At 39.8% G+C, this 22,307-nt stretch overlaps 1 protein-coding gene across 1 annotated transcript in view; it reads right to left on the minus strand.

Moving 5' to 3' along the window:
* CTDP1 (CTD phosphatase 1) overlaps positions 1–22,307 on the minus strand; it is a 107,339-nt gene that overhangs the window by 80,257 nt on the left and 4,775 nt on the right. Inside the window, exons 2-5 of the mRNA XM_086614229.1 lie at positions 12,368–12,451; positions 8,468–8,561; positions 6,387–6,515; positions 4,752–4,902 (exon numbers count right to left, since the gene is read on the minus strand). Coding sequence (XP_086470355.1) covers positions 4,752–4,902; positions 6,387–6,515; positions 8,468–8,561; positions 12,368–12,451 — 458 coding nt within the window. The remainder of the gene's footprint in view (positions 1–4,751; positions 4,903–6,386; positions 6,516–8,467; positions 8,562–12,367; positions 12,452–22,307) is intronic.

Raw genomic sequence — 22,307 nt, forward strand, 5'->3', positions numbered from 1 at the left:
CTGTTCAGCCTGGAGAAGAGGAGGCTCCGGGGTGACCTTATAGCGGTCTTCCAGTACCTCAAGGGGGCCTACAAGAAAGACGGGGAGAGGCTGTTCAGGAGGGCCAGTTGTGATAGGACAAGGGGTAACGGTTTTAAAATAAAGGGAGGTAGGTTCAGGTTGGATATTAGGAAAAAAATTTTTTACCATGAGAGTGGTAGAACACTGGAACAGGTTGCCCAGAGAGGTGGTGGATGCTCCATCCCTGGAGACGTTCAAGGCCAGGTTGGACGAGGCCCTGAGCAACCTGATCTAGTTGGAGATATCCCTGTTCCTTGCAGGGGGGTTAGACTAGATGACCTTTGAAGGTCCCTTCCAGCCCTAACCATTCTATGATTCTATGATTCTAGTGCTCTGGAGCTTTTCGACAACGCTTTGGTAAAGACTTCTCAATTTTAGTATTTTTTTCCCTTGATAATCCACTACAAATACACTGAGGATACAGAGACATACCTGCAAAGGTAAGAGCCCATCTTAAGGGAGTCGGGTCTTTCAAAGCTAAGCTACTTGAATAGAAATACAGAAAACAGCTAAAAAAGCTCTTTACATATCTTAAACTGGTTTCTTTCAGATGTTGCCCAGCCAATTGAATCAACGTAACAGACACAATCCTGATGTTTTCACGTTTCGGGGAAACGGCAGGTAATATTTCATTTGTCATACGTAATTTTTCTTCAGCAGGATGTTAGTATCATCTTTAAATCTTGGAAAAAGATTTATAGGAAAAACCTATTCAGTGATTCTGCTCCCTGCAAGAGCAAACCAGACACCAAGTGGCCAGATGACATTCTGTTACTTAAAACACTAACTTTTGTTCCGTTTATGATTGCAAATAGAACATAAATTTGAAGAAACGAAAACTTGACTTTAAAAAGAAGTAGATGCAGATATGCCCTCCAAGATAAAACTACTAAAGGCTAAGATTTAACTTCTTTACTAAAAAAAAATAAAAAAACCATTGTTATAATGCTTTCAGTAACAAAAAAATGGAAAACTCATTATGAAACACTCTACCACCTCCAAAATAAAAATCTTTTCGCAACCTACATATTGAAAAATCTAGAATTTTATGATAGTATGCTGTTTGGATATTAACCTTTAATAATGAAGCTGCAGGTTTTAAATGGGTGATACCTTCCAAAGTACTGGTGGCCTTTTCTTTAAGAAAAGTCAAGGCAGACCACCAAAAAAGCACCTTTTTAGACAATGTCACTTTTCTGTGGGGGCAATTTCTTGCAAGTTTCTAAGACTTCAGAGCAACGAAAAGGTCTATGTATAAACTCATCGAGTATATAGAAACAGTGGAAGTGTTCTTGAGATGTACTCTTAACTTTGCTTCATTTATTTATTCCTATCCATTTCCCACCATCATATCCTGAAAAATTACTATGGTCACACTTTGCTGTCTTAGTGTTCACAATGACTTTTTGTTTAACAGATTTTTTTTTTTTTTAATTGGAGAAGTATCAGTTTGCAGAAATCATTCCAGCAGAAGGATAAAGGTTAATGATTTTCTCATTTTGTAAGCACGTTTAAAAAAAATGTAGAAGTCATAATGACTGGATATAAAGACTTGCTCTTTCAAATCCAAACTGACCTTCCGTTCATTCTCATAAATTACATAGTGTGCCAAGTATTCCTCTAAGTAGTTTCTTGAACAAACTGAAGACACTAGCACTACCCTTTGACTGCCACATCACGAGGTCCTATTCCATAGACTTAGCTAGCAGAGACTATTCCCCCCACTTGTTTGTTTTCCAGTATCTCAGACTGGGTCTTTGCACCTACAGTGTTATCAAACTGTGTTATCTGATCTTATATAGACTCTCTCTTAGAAAAGGAAACTTGTAAATAAGACTTGTGAAGTTAAGTTAAAAAACCATCACAAGATGCAACGTTCTAAAGTAACTAACTCATATTGGGGAAGTCTCAAACCTTCGAGGCATATTGAGTTAAACAGCAATTCCTAGTAGAAGTGATTTAACAGTAGGATCCAACACGAACTTGAAGAAGTTCTTTTAAAAATAAATCTAAAATTGAATTTCTGAAGAATGAGGTCACCTTCAGTTCTACTTCAGGTCCTACTTTACAACCTGGAAAGAGCTGGTGACCCAATCTTTCAATAGCATTGGAGACTTTCAGACATTGGTGATTACATATATGCACGTATTCCATCAATCATTTATTGAAGGACATCCTATAATACATTTGCTGTGACAAACCACACCTATCAATGCTCTCAACTTAGTTCCACTTTCTAAATTCCACTATAAATCTTAAGAGTTAACGGCCTCCGAACTCAAAATTTGCACTGGCATTGACTTTTACAACCAACATTTCAACTGACTTCAGCATTAAATATACCCAACTTCTCTTATGCAGAGCAGGAAAAAAGTTAAGCAACATTTGGTCAAAATAATTATGTAGAAGAGAAATACTAGATTATAAAATCCAAAACTCATCTTCATAAACATACTACAAGATACCACTTTGTAAACACGTCAAACTAAGAAAGGGTTTAGGATAAATGACTTCAGCAGACATAAATGGTGGTTACAAATATCAGTTCATCCCACTTAACAGCTGGTAAGAATCAGCTGGGACGAGAGAAAAGGACTAACAAGATGTCATCTGTTTGCAAAATGAGGACAGTGCCTTCCAGGGCATGAAAGAAGCAGCTCAGAGTTCAGATTTCACCAAGAAATACAGGATGTAGATGGAGGACCTAAGGAAACAATCTTTTTCTTACGAAAAAGATTCCGGGCATTTTACTCCAAGTCCTTCCTTTACGTAACACGAGGATACTGGTAAAATATTAACCTGACAGCTCTCTGTGAGAAATGGTTTAACCAACACTGCCATCAAGTGTTCTCTATACGTACTAGCTATATGATCCTCTCACTGCATCTTGGTTACCCAGGTGAGCACGTGGACCAAAGGCTCTACCAACTGTTTCTCCACACCAACATATTTCAACTGAAACTATCACCATCACTGTGCAAGTAATCCACTTGTAGTTTGAATGCTTTCGATGAGGTGAGACAGCTTCACGCCAACATCCAGAAGCCAGGGGATGTCAGGAAGCAGCAATTCCCTACTTTGCTCATTTGGTGGCTATATATCTCAGGTTGCCCAGAGAAGCTGTAGATGCCCCATCCCTGGAAGTGTTCAAGGCCAGGCTGGATGGGGCTTTGGGCAACCTGGTGTAGTGGAGGGTGTCCCTGCCCATGGCAGGGGGGTTGGAACTGGATGATCTTTGAGGTCCCTTCCAACCCAAACCGTTCTATGATTCTGTGATTCTAATTCCTCTACGGAGCAGATGGAGCAGCTCGAGTATGGTGTCCAAACGGGCTCGTCACATTGTTAACAGTCTGTGCCAGCACGGGGACTGCAGGGTAATCCAAATTTTAGCTCAGAGATAAAAATCAGCAAACAGAAGACCAAATCACACACTGAGGGAAGATCAGTCATTGGGAAAGCACTTACACATCATGAGTTAACTACTCCTCTCTATTACTATTCCTCTCCTTGGCTCTGAAGCATATATACTATACGTCTTCTGACCTTATGTGGTACCCTCTAGGCCACAAGCAGATTTCAGATTGGAGAAGTCTCTTATATTTGTCATTACAAGCATCTTCTGTGGCTTATTTAACACATATGAAGAATTCTCTAATTACACACTCTTCTCTAAACTGCTCTAGAGCTAATGAGGACAGTTAGCTCTCTAACTATTTTGGAATATTCCATTCTCGCCAAGAAGTGGGATCATTGGGATAGCATTGCTCAAGGCACTTGTGGCAACACCCCACAAAAAAAGCAGGTGTTGAAGACAACTTAAAAAAAAAAGCTAGGAGACATGGAACAGCAGCAAGGACAGCTTGACACAGAGAGTCATAACCTAAAACATTGTTATTTATATTACCTGAGAGACTTAATAAAGGAAAGTCTGATGTGAAAATGCCATTCTGTCAGGGTAGACTCAAGATAAAGTGAAAGCCAATTTTGCAGTTTAAACACATGGTCACACTCCTAACAGGAATGTGACCCATATGCTTGTGTAACTTTTATGCTTGTTGAAAAAAAACAAAACATTTCAGCCAGTGACCCATGCCGTAGACTATGATTGCTATAATTTAAATGCAAGTTTTCAGTTACTAGGAGAAAATATTCCTAAGTTCTTGAGAAGAATATGTGAAAATACTGCAAGATTTGTGCTGTTCCTCAAATAAGCACATCTCAGCTCCAGGACACAAACAGAACTGCTGCAAATGGATTTATAGCAGCCAAACTTCCTTTGGTGAAAGGAAACAGCAGGGAGGGTTCCCCACAGAAGCAGATAATTTCGTGGTGTTGATTTTTATGGAACTGTTGTTTTGGATTTCTAAGACAAGTGATGGCACAGATCATTTTTAGAGCCCATCAGCATCATTTCTTACTTAATTCAATAGGAAGACACTAGTTGTCAGGCCACAAGCTGATTCTCTCACCATCAGCAAAGCAAAAACGCACGTCTGATGGAGGGGAAAAAAAGGGATTATTTTTAAAATTACAGGCCATACAGGCACTGCCTTGTAAATGAGCCAAGAATTCTGCTTACAGTACTATTTACAGAAGTGTTACTGCACAAAAACAACCACAGAAGGAAAAACTAGTTATATGAGTAGGAAGGTTGATTACGTAAATATTGTTAAATGTAACATGCTACTCACCTGCTATTGTATGTGCATACAGTCTGCTGCCAAAAGTAAAAACATGCAATTCATACAGCTTGGCAATTTTTTCCAGGAATTCCTTACAATGAGGACGCAATCGAGTATGCAACATAGGCTCACCTCGACCTAACTGGAAATGAAATATTCCCTAAAAGAAAAAGCATGTTTCACATTATCAAAACACAAACCAAAACCGCCAGCATTCCAGAAGTGCCCTCTTCCATCACTTCCACTACTTTTATTCAGTCTGACTAGGCTAAAGCAAATTTTGACCACAAAGATCATGTGGATGAATAAAATCCCAAGCCCATTTTGCTCTGTGCCAGGAGGTCCAACACTACATTTTTCAACTGCAGGAAGCTTTGCACTGTTGGAAAGTTTATGATCAAGGTGACTTTCACTCAAACCTTTGCTTACGGCAAACCACTCTGAAAAAAGCAACCTGAGAGTTTTCTCAGAAAGTTCAGGATCTCACTCCAACTGGTACTACTCAGCCACTGGAATAGGCTGCCCAGGGAGGTGGTTGAGTCCCCATCCCTGGATGTGTTTAAGAATAGGGTGGATGATCTACTTGAGGATATGGTTTAATGGGGATTAGGGATGGTTGGACTCGATCTCTAAGGTCTTTTCCAACCTAGAAATCTATGAATCTATGAATCTATATCGAGGTCAGAGAAAGACTTTGTTGGAGGAAAATATATAATGTCTGTGGAAACATGCCATCAGATAGCAAACCAGGAAGGAAGTTCGCAGATAAAGATCCCTGTTAAAAATCTCAAGATCTTTTCAAGAATGTTTGTCTTCAAACCATGTATTTATACAGATGAAGACACAGCCTTTCAAATACACAAGGTTTTTTTAATCTTTAAGCTAAATATTCTCTGTTTCCTTTCCTCTGAATTGCAAACTGCATTTACAGCTTGTTTTTTGCTAGCAGGTGTGAACACATGCTGAACCTCCTGGACATGAGAGAACTACAAGAGGAAAGAAAAAGGAACTAAGCCACTGAAGCTTGCGTGATGCTGGAGCTTGAATTTGCATCCTCCTGTATAAGAAACTGTAGACACATTCCAACGTGCTTCTTGTTTTAAAGCTTCCAAACTGGAAACATTACAAGCCAATCGTGCCTATCAGGTCAACAACAAATGTTTCAAGAAGAAATTGAACAGCAACACCCAAACTCTTCCCCCAAAAAAATGAAACTGAAGGAAAAAAAACTCTCACGATATACTACATCTGCCATTCCATGAATAACACACAGGATTATCCAAAAAGGGACTTCAAATAATAATTCACTATATCTGTCTCAGACTTGGAGGGGAAAAAATTCTCATCACTGAGTAGTCAGCTTCTGAATTGTAGAGGAAGAAAAGCAAAGATTAAAAATAGCTACTTGAAACACTTGAAGTGACTGGAATGGAAAAGTGCAGGAAAGCATAAATGGAAGAAAGAAAACTGTCAGTTTAAATGTAGAGAAAAAAGGAATATATTCCAAAAGACTTGCTTCTCATTTTCTGTTATTCTTCAACTACAGTTCTACCTCACCACAGAATATTTCCTTGAAAGAACCGTCATTTCAATAGCTATAAATATTCTTGTTGTTACTTTGGCTTGAAAGTTAACACCAAATACCTTATTAGACATCTGTTGGCAGTGCTGTTCTGTAGTATGGATCAATGTCTGGTCCAAATCTACCATGAGCACCAGTTTTCGATTTCGATGTAGTCGCTGTTGATCTTCTCTTCCTAGCTGCTCCGCTTGCTGTAACAAAATATTCCCAACTGAGCTTAGCTTAAAATAAATAAGTTAGGCTTATTGCCTTTTGCGTACTGGAAGCTTGAGCAGAAGTTCTGCTACGAACTAACTGCATAAGAAATGATGCTTCAACATAACTTTAGCAATGTCAGCAGTTCTTCTACAGAAAGAAAATATTCCCCAAGTCTACTCTCAGATCTTTGTAACACCAGTAACTCTTAAAATTGATAAACTCAACACGACAACTTCCAAACTTAGTAAGTTACCACCAAATTAATTTAAGTGCAAGAGTCTTGAAAGAGATTGCAGTAGCTTTGGGGAACACACAGGACAAGTTCATCAGTCGGTCTGAGAACGGGCTGCTACGTTGAGCAATTTTGTATTAATTAGGTACGATACCACTGCCCCCACTGGGCTGAGTATTCCACTGAAGCTGCTAATGACAGAAATGATTATAACTGTCAACCTGAGCTTAAAGAACATATGTCTTCAGACAGAAATACTTTTATTATGGAGTTCTAGGTGGGCACTATATCAAAGACCTTATACTGCAGTAACCCTGAGTTAAAGTTTACTCCTCTCGTGCATGTTCACAGACTTTCAAAGCACCACGTTAAGCTCCGTGTTCACTTTAACCATTTCTGACAGCAAGCTGCAGTGTTACCCACCAGACAGGTAAATTTAAAAGCAACACTAAGTGGAGCATTATGAAGAAGCAGGAGTCAAGTGCAAACTGCCCTTTGAAATGCTCCTCTATGATGGGGACACTTCTAGCTGCTTCTGTCTCCAAAGAACACCAATGAGAAGAAACATGAAAAGTTACCAAAAATAAAAAAAAAAGAGATCAAGCAGCAACATAAAAAGGTCAAAAAGATCAAGTTGGTAAAGAAGATAAATGGAATGTTTATCTTCAAAATAAACATGCTGCTTCCTCTAAAGAAACTAAGGAATGACCAAGGGTATTTTGACAACTTAGCTAAATGGAATATTTGAAAAATAATGAAATACATTTAACTTACAGGTAAGCTGCAAACAAACTGGCTTTTACTGTATCTAGTGGGGCAAATTTCAAGGTGAAGGGCGAAGCTAAGTTTAAAAGACATTGCACGCTCCGAACACATTTCAGCTAGTAGAATTGCGTCCAGTTCTGGAGTCCCCAACATAAGAAGGACATGGACCAGTTGGAGAGGGTCCAGAGGAGGGCCACGAGGATGATAAGAGGGCTGGAGCACCTTTCCTATGAGGACAGACTGAAAGAGTTGGGGCTGTTCAGCCTGGAGAAGAGGAGGCTCCGGGGTGACCTTATAGCGGTCTTCCAGTACCTCAAGGGGGCCTACAAGAAAGATGGGGAGAGGCTGTTCAGGAGGGCCTGTTGTGATAGGACAAGGGGTAATGGTTTTAAAATAGAGGGAGGTAGATTCAGGTTGGATATTAGGAAAAAATTTTTTACCATGAGAGTTGTAGAACGCTGGAACAGGTTGCCCAGAGAGGTGGTGGATGCTCCATCCCTGGAGACGTTCAAGGCCAGGTTGGATGAGGCCCTGAGCAACCTGATCTAGTTGGAGATATCCCTGTTTGTCGCAGGGGGGTTGGACTAGATGACCTTTGAAGGTCCCTTCCAGCCCTAACCATTCTATGATTCTATGAAACTGAACTTTCCACAAACTGCTCGTTCTTGGAGACAAAAATATTAGAGCAGTAAGTTTTCCCCCTTCTGTCAGAGAAGTGCCATCTTTTCAAGTGCACAGCTCTAAAAACACAACGATAAAACCTGGTAACAATCAATCTGCATTAGGGTAAATGCACAAAACCCCTGGGCTACTGATGTTCAACACCAAATTCCTCTTCAAAGGAAAGCCAAACTTTCTGTATTAAGTACATAGAACATTGAAGAAGCTCCTATAATTAAGCTTCTCAGCAGTGAAAGGTATGAACAAAGCAAGCATGATGGTGCTTACCTCAGAGCTAACTTTCAGTTCTGGGACACTGTGAACCATGGATACAGTTGCTGTGGATAATGGCACATTCTGCTTTCCGTTCTTGCTTCGTATCCTAATCGCACAGGGAAAACGAGCATCAAAAGAGAGAGCAATAATTTAGTGAAAAGTTGAATGCACTAAAGGCTGTAGCATCAAACTAGTCACCAGCAAAAAAACTATGATTAAAAAGAGCTATTTTGACTAATGCACTCCTTCAAAGTCTTGTTAATGCAAATTACTGAACGAAATGGATACAGAGACCAAAGCAGCTCACCATAAACAGCAAAAAGTCACTGCAATTAGTCATGCTTCCATATAATTATTTCATGAAAAACAACACTAAGACAAAACAGACATCTGTGTATTGACTGGTACTAGAAAACAGTTACAAACTAAGCGTAACAACCAAACCATTCCAATTTAAAACTAGTTCTTTCCTTTGTTTGCAATCACTCAGCATGCAATTATCTACTTCTCCCCAAGCCAGACTATGAAATAAATTTCAGCAGAAGATAGGCAAATTACTCCACGCATAGCAGAGTGATTTACATGTGACTGCTGCTTCAGGAAAAGCATCCAAAAAAAAAAAAAATCTCCATACATGCTTTTCCCTTCAGCACAAACAGAACGGGGTACTATACACGTGTGTGTCTGTATTTTATTTATGTTTATCTTATACACATATATAGGTCTTACTCATACACATGTCTGTATGATGTATAGATTTATGTATATACAGATAAGTATTCATTATTCAGACAGAATACATACCATCTTTTATTTATTTATTTTATAATACATTATATATTTATATATTATATATTTATATATTATATATCTATATATTATATATCTATATATTATATATTTATATATTATATATTTATATATTATATATTTATATATTATATATTTATATATTATATAAAAATATATTATATAAAAATATATTATATAAAAATATATTATATAAAAATATATTATATAAAATAAAATATATAAAATAAAATATATAAAATAAAATATATAAAATAAAATATATAAAATAAAATATATAAAATAAAATATATAAAATAAAATATATAATATATTATATATAATATATTATATATAAAAATATTATATATAAAAATATTATATATAAATATATTATATATAAATATATTATATATAAATATATTATATATAAATATATTATATATAAATATATTATATATAAATATATATAAATGTATTATATATAAATATATTTATGTATTATATAAAATAATATATAATAATATGTAATAAATATATAATATATTCTATATTATATATAATAATTAATAAATAATATATAACAGTATAATAAATAAGTAATATATAAAATAAATAGAATATATATATTTTATATATATATAAAGAGAGAAAAAGTGCGTGTGCACACACACACAAGCATGAAATTCCTTGAGAACTGACCCAAGGAACCCCACATAGCACTAGTATCACTAGCTTCCAGATCAATTTGTTGGGAATTCTGATATCTAACTTTAAAAACGTTATTTATGGTTCACCAACACTAAAAACACTACTGTACAAGTTTTGTCTTATGTGACACATGCACATCCTTTAATTCCCCCGAGTACCTGTCCTACCAAGGACAAAATTTGGTGTCAGATCTACAGCCAGAATTAAACTTCTCCCAGTTTTCACTTCATGACAAGCAAGTGCCTGAGGAAAAAAACCTGTTACCCAGCTGTGCTGAGGCAGAACACAACCACAGGTATGCTTTTTCTGTACCAAAAATGGTGTTTTAAATGAGCCCTCAAAAAAGAGAAGCTGTTTTCAGACTATTTGTTGAACGAGCATAAGGATTGCCTAACAGAAAGGACGCACCACTAACACCCAACAAACTGGGAGTGAACTGGCTTTACTCTCTCTTCTTCAAGCAAGAATTGATGCTTTCAAACTGCCTTCTGATGTAGGCTCAACAGGCTTAGCACGTTCTTCCAGATGTATAAGCCACTTTGTACAAAATGAACACGTTATCTGAAGTAAAGGAGCATTAATTGAGAAAACTGAATTCACTGCGTACCCTGAATATATCTAGATTTTTACTGAAATAATAGCAGCATAGCAATATTTGAGGTTTGAATACAGTAGCATCTAAATTAAGTATTCATTCAGGGCAGGCCAAGCCCTACTCACTATTATCCCAACTTTTTGTTAGGTTTGTTTTTTTGCCAAATAATACTTGTTTACAAGATCTTAACAGTCAACTTTTCATGAAACGTTAAATCCAACCACTAACTGGGCTACATATTGCATAACATTTTCAAAATTCAGTCCACCTGTGCTGGTTGATGGGATAACGCTCACAAAATAATAATGAGTATGAACTCAAATGAAACCAAAGTATTTCCTTTCAAATGAAACAGGTGCAACACTCATTTCTAAAATCCAGGCTACTGTACAGTCCATTTTGGAAAACAGTTGTTGAATTAATTTGATATGCATAAGAAACATTCTCTACCAACTGTATCAGCAACGAGCAAGAGCAAAAGAGAAGTACAAGCATCTTTAGAATTTGCTTTCTTTTTGGCCTAAGGCTTAAATTCCTCTAGCTCCATTGCAGAATATTTAACAAAAAAAAAATTGATAACAGTTCTGAAGCCTTAAATGAAAGCACTGGGGACAAGCTAGCTCCCATTCAGACACAGTGCAGCTGAAGCAAGGTCACAGGAATGAGACTGGCACTACCTCACAGCTATTTACACCTGCACAGATAACACTCGGGTGTATTAAGTCACTGTTGACACACCTTATAAGTCTCAGCCTCAGTTATGAGCACATAAAAAGCAAAGTAGGATACACTGTGATGAGAAGGTACGACTGTATGCACGCTCTTTTTTTTTTCTACCTAAGTAGTAGAATCATAGAAAGGTTTGAGTTGGAAGGGACCTCAAAGACCATCCAGTTCCAGCCCCCCTGCCATGGGCAGGGACACCCTCTACTACACCAGGTTGCCCAAAGCCTCATCCAGCCTGGCCTTGAACACCTCCAGGGATGAAGCAGCCACAGCTTCTCTGGGCAACCTGAGTAAGTAGTAAGTCACCCCACGCTTACCTCCGCAGAAAGAGAGCGTGGACAGTTAGTAAGTCATAAATTTGTAATGGGACCTGTAACTCAAGTACCCACATGGTCCTACTCATAACCCACGTTCCTAGTTATGAACCCCTGTAATGGCTAAAAGGAAATCTGGTTCTAAACAATGTATCTGTGGCTACGTGACATATCAGAAGAAAGAGGGCACATATTTAAAAATTTCAGAGTGACAAAACAAGTGCTTTGTGTAAACAGCAGAAGTAAATTAAGACACTTTCCAACAGCGGCATGGATCTTGCTCATTTCCCCTTCACGTGTTGGTTTTATCCACAGGGAACATCGATTCCTGCCTACAAGCAGCAATTTTGCAGTAACAAAATACACTTCATTAAATGATTACATGATTATTAATGTGATCGAGAATTAATATTAGACCATTCAACATTAAGCAACAATTTCATGAGCTAATTTCGATAGTGGTTTGTTTTGGTTTTTTTTTTTTTTTTAAAATAGCACATTGGAAAGAGTGTTTTAAGCTGAAATGTAACTTTCAGAGAAAACTCCCTTTTAACTGTCCTTATAGGAGCACTCTGAGTAGACCTACTCAGTTAAGGCAGTATGAATACTGTTCTCCATCCCTACTAGTATCTACAACCTCACAGTTACCCTTATAGGCATGATTCACAACTACCAATGCTCAGAACGGAGAAGTAAGGAAGTAAATGGGAGAAGGAAGAGCTTGGATCCCTAATGACAAGCCAGGAGAAGCTGGAAAAAAGAGTTGAGAATACTTACTGTGTCAGGTCCTGGCCACATTCTGCACACAAGCCTTTCATAACAACAGGATGGCTGCATCCTTCCAGTCTCACCAAGACACCCCTGAAAAAGATGGAGCCAGTTTATTAATTGCAGGTCGATTTCAGACACTGAGATTAATGACTGCAGACTAAAAGAGTTCAAAGAATAATTTCTGGTTACCATTTGAGTGCCAGCCCCCTAAGATATATACTTTTGCCCCAACATGAGGAAAGAGACACCAACTAAGCATTCAAATTACTCAATTTCACACCTTCAAAAGTCACCAAAACATATATTAATGTGAGTTTCTAACCTCAGTCTAGCAAAGAAGTTCGGTGTTCAACAAAACAAGCATCATTTATCCAGAACCAGTTCACGTTGAAATAAATACAACTCCCCATTCATGTGCTACTGAGCTACATTATCATGAAAATCAAATATGTAAACTTCGGTTCCATGCTGATTTCATCTTCATTTATTATTTTCTTGTGTCATGGCAGAAACATATATTGCTTCAGTCTTCTCACAAAAACATTTTAATTTTTCATCTTTAAGCCTTGGATTGCCAGATTTTAAAACAAACCAGAAATTAGATCTTGAAACGCAGAGAAGTGTGACATTTCCTATTCCAAACTGCTTAGAAGGCAAAGTCGGCTTTCCAGTTGAATGATCCAGCTAAAGTACTCCTTTGTTCAAATTCAGTTCTCAAAATTCAGGGTCTTGAAAATACTGTCATTTATTTCCTCTCAATTACTTGAACAGTCATTACAAGAGACTTGTCCCATTTTCTTCAATACAGTTGAAGGAACTGATCTTTCAGACTAAGCTTTTTTTTAAAAAAAAAAAACTCTAGTAAATAGATATAGTTCAGCTACTACCAAGTTTCGTCAAGTCTGTGACCGTGAGCTGCAGCATCTTTAATATCTTAGAAAAATAAAATGCCAAGCAACTGGAAAAACCCCAAAATCCAAGCTCTTTCAGAAGTTGGTTGTAGCGCCTTCTCTTCGGCTTCAAATTTGCGTTGCAATAAGCGGGCAGCACCAGGAGAAAAACTTCTCAAATCCCTCAGTCATATATTTGACTATTAAGCATTTGGAAATTCCAGAAGGAAATCCACTTTCCAAGTGACACCTGCAACTGCTTACTTCCAGTGCGTCACTCACTACATAGACTCATAGAATGGTTTGGGTTGGAAGGGACCTCAAAGATCATCTCGTTCCAACCCCCCTGCCATGGGCAGGGACACCCTCCACTACACCAGGTTGCTCAAAGCCTCATCCAACCTGGCCTTGAACACTTCCAGGGATGGGGCAGCCACAGCTTCTCTGGGCAACCTGCGCCAGTGCCTCACCACCCTCTGAGTGAAAAATTTCTTCCTTAGATCTAATGAAAATCTCCCCTCTTCCAGTTTAAATCCATTGCCCCTTGTCCTGTCACTACACATCCATGTCCAAAGCCCCTCTCCAGCTTTCTTTTAGGAGCCCTTTAAGTACTGGAAGGCTGCTAGAAGACCACTCCAGATCACTTCTCAATGACCAGAAGACTGATGACTACTAACACATCTGCAGTTGATGCTCATGCTGCGGATTTTTTCCTCTTAAAGAGTTAAAAACTAGATCCAGGTCAGATTTATTTAAAGAAAAGTCTTCACAACCCATCACACTACCAGTACTCCCAGTCACAAAAGTGCAGACCTATTCCTGTCTCACTGGCAGTCATCGTCTGCTTGGAAGTTACACCTCCTCTTCCTGTGTAAGCATCTTGGATCACCTTTTTTTAAACACCGTATGTATTTCACAGAACACAAATAAAAAACTGTCACTCTGGGTTTGTACAACAACTGCAGAAAAGAGACAAGCTATTTTTGTGGCCCTTCACTACTGGCAATTCAGGGTTTGATTATTTAGTTCTCCTCTCATGCTCCCATGTTTGCATTACTTCACCTGCCTTTTCTTCTCCCCGCTCCCACCGCTGACTGTCTTTTACCTTGATTCATTGCCAAGTTCCTTCCTTTTAGGCCACCAACTCACACTAAGGACCACGTCAGAATTGTTCATCGTTAAACTGTGTTCAGTGGATGAACCTGAAATGACACCACCACCTGAACGGCCAAAACCAACCCCAAGATACGCACTACAGATGTGTGTAACAGTTGACAATGACTGAGGTTTTATCCCAGTGTAATTGATTTTCAATAGTTTGGAAGAAAAGTCTTTTGATGCCAGCTTAGAAGCCAAAATATCTTCAGGCATAACTTTGCATCCCAGGTAAGGTCACGCTCCAGGAGACCGAGGTAAGATTCAAATTCAGACATGCAAGAGCAAGTGTTCAAGGCCAGGTTGGATGAGGCTTTGGGCAACCTGGTGTAGCGGAGGGTTTCCCTGCCCGTGGCAGGGGGGTTGGAACTAGATGATCTTTGAGGTCCCTTCCAACCCAAACCATTCCATGATTCTATGAATGGTTAGAGTTGGAAGAGACCTCAAAGATCATCTAGTTCCAACCCCCCTGCCATGGGCAGGGAAACCCTCCGCTACAGGTACACATCATCTTGTCCTCTTGATTTGAACAAAAGGAGAGATTCTTACAAGAAAAGTAGAGTTCCAAGTTATCCATCAATATTGTTCCTGAACAGCACCTCTCCACCTCGTCACACATCAAACAACATCACTCGGTTCTGCCCCTGCGCATTTAAATGTCACCAGAACACCTAATTTTACGATGCTTGCTGGAGATAAAAAGCACGTGATGCCAAGCACTGCCACACTGTCCTCTGAGATGGTGTTTAACTCAAAAGGCAGAGGAAGAACTCCAGAGCACTGGCAAACTTCTGAGCACCGTACAACCGAGCTGGTCAACTTGAAAGTACAACTGCCAGAACCTTAAGCAGAGTTCTCCCAGGGAGAAAAAACAAGGAACACACATAATGCTGCAGAAAGAACACTTGAACTCTACTAAGGCTTAAGCATACTTAAATATTCTACTCATTTAAATTTAGCACATATGCTTTAATTACTAAAAAGGAATATCCTGTGGAAGAACAAGCATAGAACTCAAGTAAAATGACTTCTTTGAATTTCAGAACAGGAAACACTCCTTTAATGGGACTTTTAAAATGTAACAGCCAAGATGCAAGACAATTATCAGACAAGAGCAAGCTGAATCAAAGCGCACATGTCTATTTTTAACTGGCTGCATATACCAAAGAGGGGTTCAGGTTTCTGCACGTTCTCGTCTCTGGGTCGTGAGGGAAATCTGCTTAAAGAGCAGAGCCACTGCCTGCTCCATTTCTGGAGAGAAAAACAAATCCCCCCTCCAAATCCAAAGAATCACAATACACTCCACCGCTCGCAGCGTTAACAGCATCTTCCTCTTCTCCTCAAACTTCTCCATGACCCACTTGGTGATAAGCAGAGCTCATCAGCTACTTCAACAATAACAGTCCAAGGAAAACTGCTACGAAAAGATGCAAAAGCCTTTCCCAGTTTTACTAACTGTCACAACTGTGCAAGTGAGCCAGGAACTGGGGAAGAGTCATTGGGCTGTGAAAGGCACGTGGGTTTTGGGGGGTGGCTGTAGAGAGATGACTCCAACACTCACTCTGAGAGCCACAGCACCGCAGTACGACAGCAAACTGCCACGGCTTCTTTTAAGTAGGAAAGTACCCTGGGATTTAAGTGAAACTCGAACGAGTAAATAAGGAAACACACTCAATGATCTTCTTCACGTTCTTTCCAGATGTGCTTGTAAATAAGAAACACGGACACTAAGCGTGCCATTAGAGCAAAATGTTATTTGTGTTGCAAAGATCATGGATAGGGATAGACATTTACTAATGGCCTCAGGATGCAGATGACCATAAACCCATCGCTGTTCTCCCAGCACTCCCACTCACAGATTTTGCCTGTTTCTAAAATGAGTATTTTAACAATATCTGCTTTCAATCAGCAGCATGGGAAAGGGAAAAAAACAAAAGAAAGCTTTCATGAAATCCAATATGAGCATTTTGCTTTTATTAAGAGAGGAAGTCAATGCCTTTGCTAATTCTGCAGTCTGGTCGTTAGTGCTGATTGCAAATGTACCAACTGTGCATCCAGCACAACCATGGCTGTGGTTCCCGGCAGGTTAATCACGGCGGGAACGCCGGCATACAAACATCTCACATCTATGCTACAATCTCCTGCTCCTCAGTTGTAGCAACCAGTTCACTGGAGCACAGAAGCAAGCCCACTACAAACAAAAAGCAACTCCCTAAAGGTTTTATTATTTTTTAAAACTGGGCTTCCAGAATGCTCTAACATTTCCAGCAGCAAAGAACGATGGCAGCAAGCGCGGAAGCTGCAGGAGGACACGAGCAAGAACTCCTTGAGCGAGCTTATCATGGAGAACACTTAGTGTAGCCAGGGAGGTGGGCCAGCTGCAGCACACCAGTACGATGGCCATAACACAGCCTTACTGAAGAAAACTACAAAGAGCAGCACCTTATGGTACCAGGCAGGTTATCTTAGTTATCCAGAACGAGTCCACCTTGAGCGTGCGTAAGCCACGGCATTCCGTTACGGCTCGGTCCCACTTCCAGAGGCAGCTGCTCTCACGGCTTGCTGCCAACACCAGACAATGCCTTATTTTCTTTTTTTTTCCCCCACCCTCGTGCTTCCTCTGAAAGCCCACACCCTGCTTTGCCACTTCCACAAACGGCTGCTCCAGTGCCTTGGGAGGAGGATCTACCTGTTCAAGACTAAACTGAACATCTCCATGCCACGGAGACGTGAAGTTTTCTTCACTATCTTCAAGCCTGCTTCACGGAACCAAGGCACAGAAAATACAGCACAATTTTCCAAACATGGGAACGGGAAAATAGACCGAATTCGCAGGACGAAGCTACTGCCCTGCACTCCCTTGTATCTCACTGGGATCTATCAAAAGCCAAGCGATTGCTGGGCTTCCTCAGATCAATCTGGAATAAAGACATCCATCAAATACCACAAGAGTCACATAAGCTCAGTTGTGACTGTGCTCACTTAGAGCTGCTGTCCTCAATCTGATGCCACGTGCCCTGGCAATTAGCATTAGATGATGTAAAGCAGTACTAATACAGCAAAACGAGACTCCCAAACCTCCCCCAGCTACGCAGCATGCTCAAGAAGGTGTTACCAACAAATTGACAAGGGGTAAACTACCAAACGAGTATGTCTCAGACCAGTGATTAATACCAGCTATGTACACAAAGCCACAGCCTCTTACATAGGACTCCAGTTTCATAGCAAGGATTCTTCAAAGTCTTAACCACCGTGAAATCACCATGGAGGAGTAAGTAAATCCTTAGATATTTAATCATTGGATTTATTTATCCTTCATCAATACCTGTGAAGAAGCAGAGTCCTTGGATAACTGATTAAAAATACCAAGAATGATGAGCACACATGGCCCTTGCAGCTACAGGCAACCCAAGGGCTACAGCACCTTCCAGATGTTGCAAGAAACTTGTCTCATCACTTCTCTTCAGAAGCCTTGACTTACACTCAAGGCCAAGCAAGGAAAGGCTGTATTTCAAATACGTGTGAAACTCAAAAGCCTCACCCAACCAAGTCAACCTCCCAAAACCCACACTCTATCCAGCACGAGGCGGACAGCAGGGTAAAGACACATCTGTAATTACAACAAATATATAATAACTGCCACAAGTGGTAGCTCATAGAAAGCTTAGTTCACAATTCGAAGCATCATCTCAACACTCCAAAGCTAATGGAGAAGTCATGGGCATTGAGGTTTTTTTTTTTTTTGGTTAAGCACAAACTATTCACAATTATGAGCTAAAACGTGTGTGAACTCCGAAACATTTTAGAATAGAAAAGTTGAGAGTCAAAGATGATTTAGAATGTTTTTTTATTTTATTTAGAACATTTTAAACTAAAATCTTATTATTTGGGAGAATTCTAAACTACTTTTTTTAGAAATGGTAAAAGTAAAAATACAGTTCTCCACACTTCTACATAAAGCATCTTCAAATCAATGAAGTTCATGGAGAATAATTCAAAAGTATGGAGTTAAGATCTCATGTCTAACTTGTTTCTTTCAGTGTTACTGCTAACAATACCAGAAGACAACAGGCTGTCAACATCTCAGTAATACACCGAAGCAGCAAACGGTTCTGCAGTTTGACCCCCATCTCCTCCCTCCCCCCCGAGTTGTCAAGCATTGACATTACTGGTTTATGCATCTGCATTTGTTATAGAAACATAGAATGGTTTGGATTGGAAGGGACCTCAAAGATCATCTAGTTCCAACCCCCCTGCCATGGGCAGGGACACCCTCCACTACACCAGGTTGCCCAAAGCCTCATCCAACCTGGCCGTGAACACTTCCAGGGATGGGGCAGCCACAGCTTCTCTGGGCAACCTGTGCCAGTGCCTCACCACCCTCAGTGTAAAACATTTCTTTCTTAGATCTAATGGAAATCTCCAATCTTCCAGTTTAAAGCCATTGCCCCATGTCCTATCAGTACACACCCTTGCAAAAAGTCCCTCTCCAGCTTTCTACCCTACAGCCACCTCTCTCCAACTGCAGCGCCAGGGGTCACGCAGCACTTCCCAAACACCCGCAGCACAATTCCAGTTGAGAGTTGAGGAACTGCATCTAACAGCACAGGGCCAGGAAGACTGGAAAATCACTTTGGTGTTCACACACAGGTTACGTTTTCCTGACTGAAGAGATGACCATCACTTGAGGCAGTAACAGCAGAATCAAAGCAAACACGTGTCCTTTGACTCCTTGGCTGCACCTAACATCCCAACTTTACACCAGCTATAGAAACGTTACTGGAAAAGCCCTGGAGGACTTCAAACCGCTGACAGCATCTCAAAGAGGTTTGTGCAAATTCTACATGTGAGCATCACAGCCTAATTACTGCTGGTTACAGCTGGAAACAACACATATTGCAGCCAGTTTCCTTCTACCAGATAACACATCTTGGAAAAGAAAGAACTATGCAGGGTAGGAAAATATGTTCTGAAATACTTAAGACACAGTAGCTTTAAGAACATGCCCAAATTTAAAAACAGTGAACTGTACCTGTACTTTTAACGAACCGTACCTGTGGTTTTAATATGAATACCCAGGGTTTTCGTCGATACGCTAAAGAAGGTGTTTCGTTTTTTACGATTTTCCCCCGTTTTAGCATTTCACGAAGCCACTGCCATCAGCACATGCTTGTGTAAGAATCACAAGGCAAAAGCAGTAAGTGATATGGGTCTAAAGTAAAAAAAAAAGAAACCTCTTCATTCACAAAAAAAGCTGGCAAGGGAAAAATGAGGCATGGTGCAGCTCCTAAGAAAATCTACTTGCAGCTTTCAAAGCAAATGTTTTTACACAGCTCAGATTATCCCAGGATCCGTTTTCTAAAGCTCCAAGTGTAGCTTTCTTGCACATGCACTTCGAGTCAAGTTCATTGGCTCAGTAACACCCACCTGGCAGCAGCATCAAAAATCTAAGTCACCCAAATCATAAATACATATGTATGATGAGTACTGCCAACCTAATTTGCATTTATCCCGAAAGCTGGAAGTGGCAGAGTGGTAATTGTACATCCTTCTAACTGACAGAACAATATTTGACCAAAACCTGCCGTTTTCTTCAACCACACTTGAACTTCCCCATCAGTTACTGAAGAACGGCAGTCGCAGCTGAACTGCCACAAACCCAGGTGACAACAGTCTTGGACTGATCCCACCTCTGACCCCTCTTTGTTCTTTTCCAGGTGTGCACCTTCTCAAATTCCCCACCTCTCCTTCAGGTAAAGGCACTGTTACATCCAAATGACAAATAAAATGGGAAGAGGCTTCGTGCAGGATGCAGAATCCTCACATCTTCCTCCCCTCCTCTCCCTTTTTGCATCCTATGGCAAACTTTTACTTTGTCCACGTTATCCTCTGGGACATGCTGTTAAACCCAATGAAAACACTTACATGGGAAAATGTAAGAAATTCTATTCTAAATGTCTAAATCATGGCCTTATTCCACATTTTTTCTCAAAACACTTGGAGAAAGGCATTTTTTTTTTTTTTTTAATTATTAGTGAAATAGTGGCCTGGCAATATCTCCTCCTTTCCTTAAAAAAGGACATACTCTAAAAATCGATGTGTTTGTAAGGAGTAATCTACATGGTATACTGCCACCTTTTATACAGTAACACACAAAGTAAAAAATTTGTTCTAGATCGAGATGGTTCTGCTGAACGATATCTTGTGCAAATCATCCAGCATCAGCCTGGTCACCCTAAATCTAAGCAATTTCAGTCCCATCAGATTACTAAAAAAAAATTCCCTTCCCATTGCACTGGAAAGAGCACAAAACCTTTGCTCTTTGTTTCAAAACCAATTTTTTTATATTGAGTGTGGGTTTTGTGGTTGGGTTTTTTTTCGTGTTTTGTTTTTTCTTTCTTTCTTTTTTCAGTAGGATCAGTGTTTCAGAAAACATCAGAAAAGATACAGTGTGCTCTCACAAATGGTGCTATGTATTATTATTTCTTTAACTGGCATTTTTTCACTACACAAAACTGATATTCGTAAGAATATTTTATAAGTGACAATTTGCAACGTATTGTCTATTATTCTCAAAGAGATCCCACAACGAAAGGCTGGTAGCTCTCTACTCAATCTTCAGGCTAGAAACTCTCAACTGGAAATATTTTTTTATATGCTTTTGGTAATGTTTAAGAATTTGCAATATCATCACCTCATTCATTTTTATTTAGCAAGTTCAAATGTTGGCTTATCAAATTATCTAAGGGGAGTCTTCCGCTGGGTGAGACCAACTTTGAAAATCCAGAAGGCTGGGATCTCTGCTAGGGTGAGCCCTTAAGTTAACCCCAAACGTGCCATATCAAATCAGAAAGGTGCAGGCAGGCACACAAGTTGTACTGTTAGGATTTCTCAAAGGAAAAAACCTCTTGGGTTAAGATAGAAACTTTTAAGACAATTCAAAGCGGAAGTCTTGTCTCTCTCTTCCTTCCTCAAACTTTTCCAATCCCTTCCAGTTCAAAGGGCTAGTGCAGCCCAAAAATTAAAAGGATCATTCCAGTCCTCCAGTCAGACTTTTTGTCCATACATTTTCTCTTCAGAAGACTGTGTGCTGTACAATTAAGGAAAAGCACGCAGCAGTTTCAGAGACGAAATACTAGACAGCAAATAAATAATAATCCACTATGATGTGGGTAAAAGCCAAATCGATTTCCAGCACAGACATCTACAAACACACTCTTTTTGAAGAGCTAACACCAGCTTGTAGTTCTACAACGGGATGCAGACAGCGGTCCCATGAGCTACCTCGCTGTCTGCTGGCCCATCGGATTCTGCATATGCTCCCGTACGACGGCAAAGTCTTTGAGCTCCAGCAAGACAAGCAACTGGGAGTAAAAACTCAGAAGAAAATCCTCTGGTTTGGGAGAAACCTTTAAGGAGAAAAGTAACGTGCTACTAAAGACTATCATACGAAATGCCATATGGGACATACACAGCCTCAATAGTGTTATTTCCCAGTGTCAATATGTCATTTATAGAATCACAGAATGGTTAGGGTTGGAAGGGACCTCGAAGATCATCTCGTTCCAACCCCCCTGCCATGGGCAGGGACACCCTCCACTACACCAGGTTGCCCAAAGCCCCATCCAACCTGGCCTTGAACACTTCCAGGGATGGGGCAGCCACAGCTTCTCTGGGCAACCTGTTCCAGCGCCTCACCACCTTCAGAGTGAAAAATTTCTTCCTTTATCACCCTCGTGACTCTACTGGCATTTACACAGTTGCTTTGATCTGACCTAAGGACAGACTACTGCTGGAAGGATAAATCACTCTCCCTTTCCCCACACTACACTCCTGTTGCAGCAACTGAGCAAAATGAAGGAATTGAGCAGTATGGATCGTTTCACAGGAGGTTGGGTGGG

Source organism: Tauraco erythrolophus, chromosome 7 (assembly GCF_009769465.1).
Source record: "Tauraco erythrolophus isolate bTauEry1 chromosome 7, bTauEry1.pri, whole genome shotgun sequence".
NCBI lineage: Eukaryota > Metazoa > Chordata > Aves > Musophagiformes > Musophagidae > Tauraco > Tauraco erythrolophus.